Genomic DNA, 12,452 nt, shown 5'->3' on the forward strand with positions numbered 1-12,452 from the left:
AGCATTCGATGCTACACATGTATGTAGAGGGCAAAGTCAAAATTAGAAGAATCCTGCGACACCACGCGTCTTGCTTGGTGCGTGTATTGCAAGAGACTGGCGATGGTGGGGATATTTCGCAGGGACTCGACCCCTGCCATCAGCTCGCCTCCGTCTTGAGCTCTATCTAACGCGGCTCCACACGACTGAGATCTTATCGTGAGATACCCGTCTGTACGAGGCCCCAGGACAAGAGACCAACATGTTACCTTTTTCACAGACGCAACGGCGCAACCATCTTGATATTTTGGGCCATGTCGTTTCCCATCTCGGCATCTTATCCCGCTTGAGAGACCTGACAATGCCAGAATGAGATGGCCAAGCCCGATACCAAACGACACTGTTAGTCAGAATTACGCTGGTGGTGTGCCCTACGCTATAGACTCCGCGGCATCCGGCTTCGGCTCTGCATTGCGCTGCTACTATTGCTGCCCTGTCGATATTCTCTCGCTGTCAAATCACAGTTGCGCCGCAGAACCGTTGAAGCACCACGGCTGTTTCGTCTCAGCGTTCTGTTTGGCTGGCTGCTCCCGTTGGAGCGGGCAAACTCCCTAACTCGTGCCCTACGCCGACGGTGTGCGAGACGACCGCTGCTGCGACCACGATACGAGTTTACGATGATGGCTTTTTTTTTCCCACCATGATAGCACTTGGTGGAGAAAATTCCTTAGAGGTCATGGCAGTGGAAGTTTTGCAGGTCATCAGATCAGCTCAAACTCCGAAATCCGTTTTTCCCAGCCAACCTCGCCGTGCCATCCATCGCTTTCATCCCTTTTTCCTGAAACCAGACGAACGATCAACGAAGTGGAGTGCACAGGCTCTGGGTTGCTGGCAACTGCTGGTTCCTGCGTGAGAAGGGAACGCCGTTTCGGTTCACTCACTCACGCGTGCGCTGCGGTGCTGCCATGCATCCCGTCGCATCAGCGTCGACGCTAGCCCGGGATGTCCTTACCACATGCACAGGAAAAAATCAGGAAGTCAACCAGCAGGCTTGGCCGTAGACAACCCTCCATATGCCAACGACCTCGTCGATCAGCGTCAGATTGGGCGCTGCGTGCTCACCGCGGTTGCCGCCCACAGTACGTAGTAGCCTGAGCATCAGATATGCTTCTGCTGTCGACAACATTCAAGCAGAACGGCTGCTTCGTTGCAGTAAACCACCATCACTACCCATCGCCGGCTATAGGCTATATCAGTGCTGTTAATGTTTCGGGTTCCTTGTGGAGGTGGGGGGGAGGCGGCCAAGCCATGTGAATGCTGCCGAATCAAGACGCCCGAACAGGGGGGGCGGGCAGACCAGGGCCCAGGTGACAGGGGATGAGAGGCTTTGATTGGCCGGATCTGCACTGACCACCCACTGGGTCTACCACCAGGCTAGCCTAAGGGACAGGGGGTCAGGGGCGTTTCCTGCCCCTCCAAGAATCCCTCGTCCTCTGGCATTTTTTTTGGAGGGGTGCCGTTCATGGTAAGTGGCGTTGAGGGTGCTGCCACAGGCACCAGCCACTTTTGACTGGCTGTGAGACGATGTGTGTGTGTGTAGCAGCAAACATTATCACGCCAGAAGAGGAAGTGCGGGAAGGCCAAAAGACCTCAATGACATCTTGTAAGCCCGACACCCTGACACCCCGACACCTCGATCACATCACAAAGATAGCTAGAGCGAGACTCGGCCGGATCGGAGGCAGCACGGCCACGGCCCCTCCCATTTCGGCTCGGCGATGTGTGGCTTCAAGCTTGCCAATGTGGATGTCGCGCGCTAACACCCCGCAGTCGGGTTGCGAGCAACGACACCGTAGCGGGGTACTCGCGTGCTCGATTAATTACAACCTTTGGCGAAAAAGGATGCCGACGAGTCGGCTCAATCCGGGCACGGCAGCAGAAACAGAATCTTCCACTCGAGGACGCAAAGACGGGACGGAAACGGCAAACAACGACACAAGCGCCTCGAGGCGAGCGTTCCTGCAGGCTGCCGACGGCGAACAATGAGCGCGAGCGTTTGAACCGCCCTTCGCCCGCTCTTTACCTGCTCACTTTCATCTCCATCCACAGATCGATCGTGCCCGGATGAGATCGACGCCCGCTCTGGTTTCGCGCTGCGCCTGGCGGCTGTTTCGAATAATGATGTCCTGGATCGACAATTATGCTCGCGCGACCGGGCAGCATGAGTTTCATCCAGTCATTTAGAGCCGTTGTGTCGCGATAGATGTGTGCGGAGTATCTCAATATCCGAGGCTAGCCATTATCTGAGCCTGAGCCCGAGCCTGAGCAACTATCAACAAAGAAGCTCTCTCTGTGTTATGGTGGCACACATCCGAGATGAGGCGAAGCGCAGGATCTCTCCGTCTCGGCTACCCGTAGCACAGCGCTGTTGCATGTCACTAACAGCACGTTTTGTGCCATCATTTCTGTGTTGCCCCTTCATCATGGGGAGGGAGACGGCCATAGCTCCCAGCATTTTCGACTCTCATGCGGTCATGCATGCTGCATATGCCCCTCGGCATTCGATAATTAGACACCATTTCTGCACTCCATCTGCAAGTTCCTGCGCATCGTTATTGTAGGCGCTTTTTCTCGCCGAGAATGGCTGCACGGCACGAGCGGGTCGCAACCAATCAGCCCCCTCTACCATTCCCTGTGCGCTGCCGCAGCCCCTGTCAGCATTCATAGGTTTCCAGTCTGCTGGGTCGTTTCATGCCCACTGCAGGTCTAGATGGGAGCTGACAGGCGCCGCGGCATAGCGCGATGCTGTAATCTGGCAATACTCCATTGTTCGGACAGGTGAGCCCTCATCATCACCAATCCGCTCCTTCGGGTTCGGGAAATCGGGCTTGATGTACATGGTACATCATGAATATATACCGAGAGATTGTCGTGGTTGGCTGGAGTGCCGGGCCGAAAACTGCCGTGCTGCCTTCTATGTACTAGGAGGAAGGGGAAAGGGACAGACAAAGGCAAGCCCAATAAAGCCGCTCGCGATGCTTCAGCAAAGGCGGACCGCCTAGGGAGGGAGGAAGATTCTGTACGGTCCCGTCAGTCCAAAAGAGGGTCCTGTCTGCTGGGCGACGTTGGGACGCTTCGGTCCCGGCAGTGTCGCACAGAGTCATGCACTCGTGCTCATCCCTATCAGGGGACTTATCACTAACGTCCAATGGCTTGGTGTGGGAGTGTCAATACGACGCCTGAGGGAGGAGTCAGCTTGCTCATCATGCTTTGGCCGAGTGACACGTCTAGTAGTGAACGGCAGAGTTGTTGGCAAGAATTATGTTTAAAGTTCCTCGTCAGGATCAACCACCAAAGTTTATGGATACAAACAAGCTTTAGTTCATTGGGAGATTAGCGAGCAAACAATGCCGTTGGTTAAAATCCAGGGCTTAATGGGCGAACTTGCATGTTGTGACACGGACTAAGGACCGAGGATAGGTACAAACAGGACAATGAGCCGCCTTTGCGAACAATTTGAAGAGGTTGGCTGTCCTATGCTTAACTTAACGTTCGGTCTTTTTATTGTTGTTCAATTATGCCGTCATGTATGAATATGAAGTTTCATATCCTCAACCCCTTACCCTCGGTTCCTCCCGCCTATACCCCAGCAACAGGAAAAAAAAAGAAAAATCACGACCAAACTTTTTGCAAGATCAGCCTAACAACAAGAGGGAAGAGGGAGGGAGGGGGGGTTGGTGGGGGAAAGGAAAGAAAAGCAAAGGAAACCCCAATCCCTCACTGCTGCGGCACAATCAACGCTTCAACATCCGGCCCCCATCCCCCATTCCATCCCCTCACCACAATCTCATTCCCTCCCCCCCTCCTCAGTGGCACATGTACCACGCTACTTTGCACCTCCCCCCTCGTCCCAATAAATGCCACCCTCCCCGGTATCTCTCGTCCATTCACCACTAAGCTGGCGTACCGTGCCTGCGAATCCCCGTTATGATACCGGAACCAGATCGTCGTGAGCTCTTCCTGAGAATTAGATGACCCAGAGCCAGAGAAGTTGATGTTGTAGAAGGTCAACACCCCGTTATTTGGCCCCCCGATGTATCCCGCTGCTTTTTTGTTGGCACAGTTGTTGCAAGTGACTTGCTTTGCTGCGCCGGAGAGTCGGGCGTTGGAGCTCGACAGGGCGTTGTACGTCGTCGCGGCGGGCGCGGCAGCCCAGGTTGTGCTCGCGCCGCCGGTGGGGGGGTTCAGGTTGGGGATCCAGGAGCCGCGGTTTTTGAGGGTTACTTTGGTGCCTTCGATTGTTAAGGGTAGCCAGATGTAAGAAGATTGGTGGAGATTTCCTGGTCGCCAGCGGTCGCCTAGGTACATGAGGTTGCTTGGAGAGCCGGGGTATTGTAGGATGTAGGTTGTTTGGGAGTGATAGGTGTTGGAGCCTTTGTCGGCAAACGTTTGCCAGGACGACCAGCCTGAGGAAAGGGAGGTTGAGGTGCTGTAGACCTGAGGAAAGGTTAGTGTTAGGTGAGTGAAAGCCAGAAGCGGAGGGGACTTACGTTGTCATTCGGGTCCCAGCCGGTGAGGTGGCTGCCGAAGATGTAATAGCGGCCGTTGAGCTTGATCATGGCGGGGGACTCGATCTTTTCGGACCATTTGTAGGTTGCTTCGGCGACGTCAAGGTAGTCGGCGGTGAGTTTGTTGATGCGGAGGCCGTTTTGGCGCTGGAGGGGAAGGGGGGGGGGGATTAGGTCATGATGATGATCAAGGGAGGAGGGGGAAGGGGAGGGGGGAGGGGTAGTATGGGAGACGTACATCCTCGGTCAAAAGGTAGGCTGTCCCATCATCGTCCTTGAACAAGCCCATATCGCGGCTTTGGAAGCCCAGAGGTCTGAAGCTGCGGAGGTAGCCTACTCCTGTCAGCATCCCCTTTCCCGAAACCCCAGCCAGCCCATGCCAGTGAGACCTACGATAAGATCCACACACTTGATCCCCCACCGCAACACCAACCCTCGCGTCCTTATAATCGCTGCTATCGATATGCATCCACATCACATACTGCCTGGTACGGTCATTGTAAATCACCTTAGGCCGCTCGACAATCCTGTTCGGGCCCAGGTCACCCGACCCCTGACGACTCAACAGCCGTCCCTCGAACTTCCATTGCACCAGGTCCCTCGACGAGTAGCAGTTGATGTTTTGGAAGGCTGAGCCCTGCGCCTTGTCCTCGCCAATCAGGTAGAAGGTGTCGTTGACGCGAATGATACCGGCACCGTGGGCGTTGAGATGTTCGCCGTCAGACTGGGAAGGGGAGGGGGGAAGGACAGGGGTTAGTTGGGGGTAAGATAGATGGGCAGGGAAATAGGAAAACGTACGGCTGTCCAGCTTGCACCGGGGACGATTTGCAGGCTGGCTTGGGTCGCTGCTGGGAGAAGCAACGCAAGCAATGAGCTGCTTAGATGCATCTTAATGACTTACTCGGTCGGTCACCTCTGCTAGGTACAATCTTCCTATCAGGCTCTCACAACGCTCGTGACGCCTACGGCGATCTAACAACAGTGAGCCCAAGATAGATTTCCCCAAGACATCATGACACTTTTATTCCACCTGCTTCAACCTCCCCTCCCCCTCAAGTCCTCCAGCGCCAGTAACCCGGTCCGCGGACAATGTTTCGCCGCGGGCACGGCTTAATATCGCTCGGGTATATAGTAAACGGCTAGGTTGCATTTCCCCGCGTGGTAGAATGCCCCCTTCATTACGCTGTATCCCGCGTGCGGCGCCAGTCTGGCTCCGTGTGCCGTTTTGGGTAAGAAGGTGAAACATGAAACATCCCTCCGGCTTGTGTCCGAGAACACCGAAACGGCAGGACTGATTTGGTATTGGAGAGGCAGGGGGCTTTGGCATCGGCCTTCCGAGGGGATGAGCCAGGTCGACCGGTCTTGGCAGCCGTTACGCCGGTCCGGGGCCGAGAGAGAGCGGGGTCATTGTGCGGTTGTCGGCACTCGCCGAGGACCACTCTCTATGCCAGAGCTAGCTCCCGCCAGCTATCTTTGTGGAGCCTAACTTCAACAGATCAGGACTGAGAGACGAACTGTTTCATTTATCCTACTCACACCAGGCTTGCGATGAGCCTTACTTTTACTTTATCTGCGATGAATCATTGGTATCGCAGCTGTGACGATGACGTAGCTCACTAAATGGTCGCGTTGTACAGTTCAGTGGAGAGAAATATATTGAGAACCGCCTTATCAAGGGTGTTAGGACGAGATGGCAGCAGTTGACGCAGACGAGGACCAACGTAAATCAGGTAAAGATTGGCCCCAGCAGGATAATGTCAGCTTTGAGATCCAGCTGAAGACAACGATGGGTTGGAGCTTTGATTCTGACATCTGCAGTTGGCTCACCTTGCAGATTCCTCCGGGGTGAGCCTTGGAGGCCATCCTGCATGTCGGCCGTGGGATGTCTTGTCCCTCTAGAGACCACAAAAGCTCCGAAGAAGATCAGATGATAGAGCACAACGGCCAAGACTTAATATACTTCCTCCTTAGCATACGAGCGTGCGGCAGGCCACGCAATGCACAAATGCACTTCTGTCGCCAGGAGTGGAGCGATTTCGGTTGCCCCATGCCGATGCACCGAAGTACATCATCGACTCCGCATCGGGGCGGCGCTAGTGAGGCGGTCTGTATGCCGAATGTTGCCTGTTGCATTCCGGCGTCAGTGCTAGAGGCTAGATGAGCAGAGCCCACTCGGATTAACAATTATTTCTTTTCTACAACTCTTGTTGGTTTTTCTTTAAATTTTTTTTTTTTTTTTACTTTGATTCTGTGTTGTTATCGTCTGGGTGTGCTTGTCAGCAGAATGGTCCAGAGTCTGATGAACACTTGACCCGTCGTAATACATACTCCTTCTGATAGGCAGCGTATCAACCTCAAAATAGTCACTCATACGGCGCCCATCACTCCCCATCAGTTTCCCAGCCCTAATGGCCAGCGACACCCACAACTCAGAGCTTGAAAAACAGCTCCCACACTCCCGACCAACTCCTCCTCCTCAAGAAAGCCCCCAAACGACGACAGACGGCGCCCCCTCATCCTCATCCACAACTCTCACTCCCGAACAGCCTCAACCCGACCCCCAACGTCTCCCCATCTCCCCGAAGGATGCCTCTTCAGAAAACCCATCGCCAGACCCTTGTCTCCCTACTCCTAAGCCCCCCGAATTCGAACTACCCGCCTCCCTCGCAACTCAACCCCACCGCTGGCCACTCTGGTACCGTCTGTACTGCGTGGCGACCGTCTCCTTCGCGACGTGGATCGTCATCCTGCATAGCACAAGTTATACCGCAGCCATTCCCGGCGTGATGGAGCAGTTTGGGATCAAGTCGAAAAGTGTGGCGACGCTGGGGTTGACGAGTTATTTGCTCGGGCTGGCGGCGGGGAGTGTGGTTGTTGCGCCGGCGAGCGAGGTTGTAGGGAGGAGGGCGGTTTATTTGGTTTGTTGGGTGGGGTTTTTAGTTTTCATTTTAGGATGGTAGGTGTCTCCTGGCGTTAGCACGGTCATTTGGCGTAGCTTAGAGAGAGGTGATGAGTGTGGGCGCGTTGATATGAAAGTGGGATGTAGTTGTCTCATGGGACGAGAGTATCCGGAAGAAAGGGGGCCCTTCCCTCGTATCAGCAACAGCACTAACCTTCTGCAGTAGCCTCAGCACCTCCCTTACCCAACTCATCATCCTCCGTTTCATCGGGTATGTCCCCCTTCCCCCATCCCTCTACCCCTTATTAACCTCTCACAGCGCCCTCTTCGGCGCGGCCCTCCTAACCAACTCCCCGGGCACGATAGTCGACCTCTCCGACGCCTCCTCCAACCCCACAATGCTAGCTCGCTTCAACTCCTTATACAGCATCGCGCCCCTCAACGGGCCCGTCACAGGCCCCCTCATCGGCGGCTTCGTGTTTGAGTACCTCGGCTGGCGATGGGAGAACTGGGTGTCGCTTTCCCTGGCCGGCGTCGCGGGGGTTATGTTACTCCTTGTGAAGGAGACGTACCCTCCTGTATTGATGAGGCGGGAGGTGCTCAAAAAGAGAAAAGAAACCGGTGATGAAAGGTGGTGGTGCCGCTACGACCGCGATGAGCAGACCTGGCAGGATGTAGTCAACATGGTCGCCAGCAACCTGGCAAGACCATTCAAACTCGCCGCCACAGAGCCAATTCTCTGGTTTTTCAACATCTGGTCCGTCTTACCCCTAAACCCCCTCCCCCTCCCCCCCCCAAAAAAAATAACCCAAAAACTCTCCTCAAACATTATTATGCCCCTCCCCCCTAACAGTCTCCTGATAGGCTCTCCCTAACCTATGGCGTTCTCTACCTCTGCTTCATCGCCTACCCGATAATATTCACCTCCCACCGTCATTGGTCCCCCTCTCAAACTGGCCTCTCCTTCCTCGGCATTGGCGTCGGCACGCTCCTCTCCATCCTGCTCGAACCCATCTGGCGGAAGTATCTCATCTCACCCTCCCCGAAACGCGACCCCGATAACCCGTCCCTCCCCGCGCCCGAAGCAACCGCTCTCGTCATGTCTCTCGGCTCGGTGCTCACCGCCGTAGGACAGCTCTTGTTTGCGTGGACATGTCTGCCGAGGACGATACACCCGCTGATCCCCATCGCGGTTGCCGGGGTCCCGTTTGGGATGGGGAATACACTTAGTTTCATTTACGGGAGTAATTATTTAGCGGCTAGTTATGGCGAGTGGGCGGCGTCTGCGCTGGCGGGGAACGCGGTGGCACGGAGCGTGATGGGAGCGTTTTTGCCGCTAGCGGGGCCGAGTATGTACGGGGGAATGGGACCGAGATGGGCGGGAATGATGTTGGGGGTTTTGGAGGTGGTTTTGATACCGGTACCTGTGGGGTTTTATTTTTGGGGGGACAAGATTAGGGAGAGGAGTCGGGTTATTGAGCACATGAGGAATGAGAGGAGGAGGAGGGAAGAAAAGGAGAAGGCTAGTCAGGTATAGGGAGAGAGGTGTGAGGTTGAGAGGGGTTAATGGCGGCGATTGACTGGAGAACATCACGGAAGGCTGAAATGGGACACGAAGTAATGATACTCTGGGTATGAATGGCCATGATGTAAATTTAACTCTAGCATTAATATTTGTATTTTCAGTTAGAATCACGACAAGGTCATAAATTTTATCCTATAGCTAATATTTTAGTCTTAGACTCGGGCAGAACCACACCTATGTAGCACATTATCCCCCCCCCCCCCAAACCCTCCTCCTCCTCTACTATCGGTTCTTGAGTCCTCGGAGACACAGTCTGACAAAAAAAAACCAGGCCGGCAGTGCCCCAAACGCACAATTAACCATCAAACCACGTCCGCTTACCTTCCCTTCCACCTCTCCTTCCACCCACCCTTCTCAAACAACCACAAGGCCTCTGTGGCATACGCTTTGGCACTCAAATGCCCCTTCCCATCAGGCTGCCCAGCCTCCCACTCCAATATCTCGATTATCCTGCCTTCCTGAAACAGTCTCCACAGCGCAAACGCCAAATCATCATCCTCTCCATTCCTCCCTCCTTCTCCCGTCCCAAACTCCCCAATCCCCAACCGGTACAAAATCCTCCCCAGCGTCTGATACGCAAGACACCTCTGCCCCGGCACCGCCGACCTTGCTAGGCGGGCCAGCTCCGGGATAGTATACCCCGCCGCCTCGGGTGCCTCACCATGATGGTGCAGCCCTTTTGTCACGGGTATAGTTCGACTCACCCTCGGCGGTAACAACGCGCCGCGGAAATCGAACCGCAGCGCGGAGATCGGAAGGGAGTCCTGTCCGGGATAGTATGGGCTCTCTTTATCGGCATCTGAGTCCGGCGTTGGGATGGGCGCCATCCAGGCTAGCTTGGAGGGATCAGCGGGTAAATCGGGGAAGTACTTTTTGTGGAGGTTCTCGAGGAAGTTAGGGTCATTGGGGTCGAGGTCAGGGACGCGTGGGGGACGGGGGAAGTGGGTTTTGTGGCTGTGCGAGAGGTTATCGGCGTCGTCGAGTTGGCTGCGCTCTTCAGGGCGGGCGATTTTCTTGGTGCTGGGTTTCGTCGGGGGAGGGGGATTAGCCGCGGGGAAGAGGTCTTCTGGGGGTATCAGCGGGGCGGCGTCCTCGTCGAAGGTGACGGTTTTCTTGGGTTTTGCGGGCTCGGCAGATGAGGGCTTCGTATTTGTAGCGCTTGATGATCCCATCGGCATCGATGTCTCTGCCTGTTTCTCTGGTGCCTTTGGTGCTGTCACCTCATCTGGCGCGTCCTCAACCGTCACTTGTCTCGCTTTCGGCTGCGGGCCTGTGGCTGACGACGGCTTCGATTCTTGAGCTGCCGCGTCAATGGGCTCAGGAATAGTTGGCTCGTCGATCCGGGCACGGCGCAACAGTGACTGGATGAAGTTGGGGTCGAGCTGGCCAAATAGCTGCCTACGCGTCTCCTCGATCTGCTCGGGCGTCATCGAGTCGAGCAGCGCCTGGTTCTCCTCGTGAATTCCGCGGCGCTCGTCGAACCATGCATTGTTCCGCAATGACGACTCTGGAGACTTCGGCTGTTCCTTCGCGGCGGATGCCTTTGCCTGTCGCTGCTTGAAGGCCGACACGCGCTTTTTGTGGGGGGGATATCCTCCGACCGAAGGCGCCGACGGCTGTGGGAAGCTCGGCGGTGTGATCTCGCTAATGTCCCGTTCTTGAACGTCAAATACCTCCAGCGTTGACTCCATGATAATATGTGTCGTGGGCGTGGATGGTGGCTGTCGAGGTGTGAGGAAACAATGGTCCGAAAAAAATCGGGTCCGGCTGTCACAGGCGCGATCGGATTGCCCCCGCATGTCTGTGCCTTATCTTATCCATCTGACGTCAACCCCACCTTACCCCACAGCGCACCCTGCCCGGCGTCTTGGGTCCAGCTGACAGCCGGAATGCTGACATAATCAATTCAACGAACAACAACACACGTTCTGGCAAAACCGCCGCCGTGAACGGGGCCATTCCAGCGCAGGACAGCGGGATGAGCTCCTTTTGACATGCAGTTCCATTGCTTGGGTTTGTGTGACACAAAGGGGGGGGGGGCCAGTGGGCGGACAATTTCAGTTAATCAACGGCCGGGCTCTGAAATTGAACTCTCGTCAATGTTGTGGCGAATCAGTGCGGGCAGCCAGTTCGCCGTTCATGCCATGCGGGCTGCCGCATACCTACCTTCGTAACAATTTGATTACTATTCAACTGAGTGAGAGATTCTAAATAGATAATAGTACGCCTAAAAAGACATCGACATCATCAAGCTGCCTCAAGTGCTTGCATGAGGTCTGCAGGTGGTGACGTGCGGCTCGCTACCGTGTGGGGCGGTTTCTGCTCCGATGTGGCGTCGGCCTCAGGCGTGAAGCCAAAAATGTCACACCTAGATTCAAAACGGCGGTGGGGTGCTCTGCTGGTGCCAGCGTGGGGCCTGTCCCCGTCGGCGGTCGGTACGTACCAGGTACCTGACCGGGGCTCATGCTCTTCTCCAAGCCCACCTCATCTCCATGATTTGCATCTCTCGGCGCCCGATGCACAGTGCCGCACAGTAACGGCGGCAGACGCGGGGTTGTTCGCACTGTAACACACACGCGAGCATGCTTCGCTGCTTCTTCTGCGAGCGAAGAACACTACGGACGGACCCAGTGGTGAGGTGGGGTGTGGGAACAGCCGAACTGAGCCTTGGCGGTCTTGGCAGCCTTGTGTAATGCAGACAGAAGCGCAGCCGCTATATCCTCACTGCCAGCGTTGGCCGGGTCCTGCATCTTCGTGAGGGACAAAGTACTCCTGTGCGGTGGTACCTCTGGGCTGTATCAGGATAAGGTATTATATTGTGCTTACCCCGTGTAGCGTGACCGTAGAGATTTAGGTTATTGTTTTTCTCTGCTGCTCCAACCTGGTCCAAAACCTGGCTCCAACGCAGCCCCAGCTCCATGCCAAGTCCCGCGTTTTGATGCTTTGTTCGGGTTTGTTCGATTTCCCCATTGGACCCAATCCACACACCCCTCTCTTCCGCTCGCTAGGTCCCATGTTCCCATCGGTTCCCATGCAGCAGCATGCTCCCTTGTTCCCCTGTTGCGGCCTGCTTGGATCTCCCTATTCCTACACTATCCGCGGATTTGCCTTTTACTTACAAAATGAAATCATTTCCATTCCCTTGCGTCCGTGACGGTCTACGATTACGGTTAGCTTTACTTTACGGGTCATGACCACGGCCGCCCGGGCCACTGGACACTGGACACTGAACGGATTACAGTTTACCGCTGTAATCCATAGAGCCACCTAGGCCCCAATTTTCCTTTCACGTTCTTCGCCTTTTTCGCTTTTCCCCTACCCCCCTTTCCAGTGTCCTAACTCAGATCGCTTTGCAAGCACGCAGGGCAGGCAGCTGGCAAAGCGTTGGAACCGTGAACCGTTCCAAAAACGAGCCCATTCC

The 12,452-nt window shown here is 55.3% G+C and overlaps 4 protein-coding genes across 4 annotated transcripts; 1 reads left to right on the forward strand and 3 right to left on the reverse strand.

Moving 5' to 3' along the window:
* Nucleotides 1-3,756: 3,756 nt before the first annotated feature.
* Nucleotides 3,757-5,435, reverse strand: CTHT_0017270 (hydrolase-like protein; the record flags this gene model as incomplete). Its single annotated transcript, XM_006692166.1, has 4 exons — nucleotides 3,757-4,476; nucleotides 4,530-4,694; nucleotides 4,786-5,271; nucleotides 5,346-5,435. The coding sequence occupies 4 exons, from the start codon at nucleotides 5,433-5,435 to the stop codon at nucleotides 3,757-3,759; spliced, it is 1,461 nt and encodes a 486-aa protein (XP_006692229.1).
* A 1,520-nt stretch (nucleotides 5,436-6,955) lies between these two features.
* On the forward strand, nucleotides 6,956-8,983 carry CTHT_0017280 (putative resistance protein; the record flags this gene model as incomplete). Its single annotated transcript, XM_006692167.1, has 4 exons — nucleotides 6,956-7,503; nucleotides 7,673-7,717; nucleotides 7,766-8,203; nucleotides 8,311-8,983. The coding sequence occupies 4 exons, from the start codon at nucleotides 6,956-6,958 to the stop codon at nucleotides 8,981-8,983; spliced, it is 1,704 nt and encodes a 567-aa protein (XP_006692230.1).
* Nucleotides 8,984-9,348: 365 nt separating this feature from the next.
* Nucleotides 9,349-10,722, reverse strand: CTHT_0017290 (uncharacterized protein; the record flags this gene model as incomplete). Its single annotated transcript, XM_006692168.1, has 1 exon — nucleotides 9,349-10,722. One exon carries the CDS (start codon nucleotides 10,720-10,722, stop codon nucleotides 9,349-9,351), a length of 1,374 nt encoding a protein of 457 aa, XP_006692231.1.
* A 556-nt stretch (nucleotides 10,723-11,278) lies between these two features.
* Nucleotides 11,279-11,781, reverse strand: CTHT_0017300 (uncharacterized protein; the record flags this gene model as incomplete). The annotated part of the gene is made up of 3 exons (XM_006692169.1): nucleotides 11,279-11,399; nucleotides 11,515-11,594; nucleotides 11,659-11,781. The coding sequence occupies 3 exons, from the start codon at nucleotides 11,779-11,781 to the stop codon at nucleotides 11,279-11,281; spliced, it is 324 nt and encodes a 107-aa protein (XP_006692232.1).
* Between the last annotated feature and the right edge of the window lie 671 nt (nucleotides 11,782-12,452).

Source organism: Thermochaetoides thermophila (assembly GCF_000221225.1).
Source record: "Thermochaetoides thermophila DSM 1495 unplaced genomic scaffold scf7180000011815, whole genome shotgun sequence".
Taxonomy (NCBI): domain Eukaryota; kingdom Fungi; phylum Ascomycota; class Sordariomycetes; order Sordariales; family Chaetomiaceae; genus Thermochaetoides; species Thermochaetoides thermophila.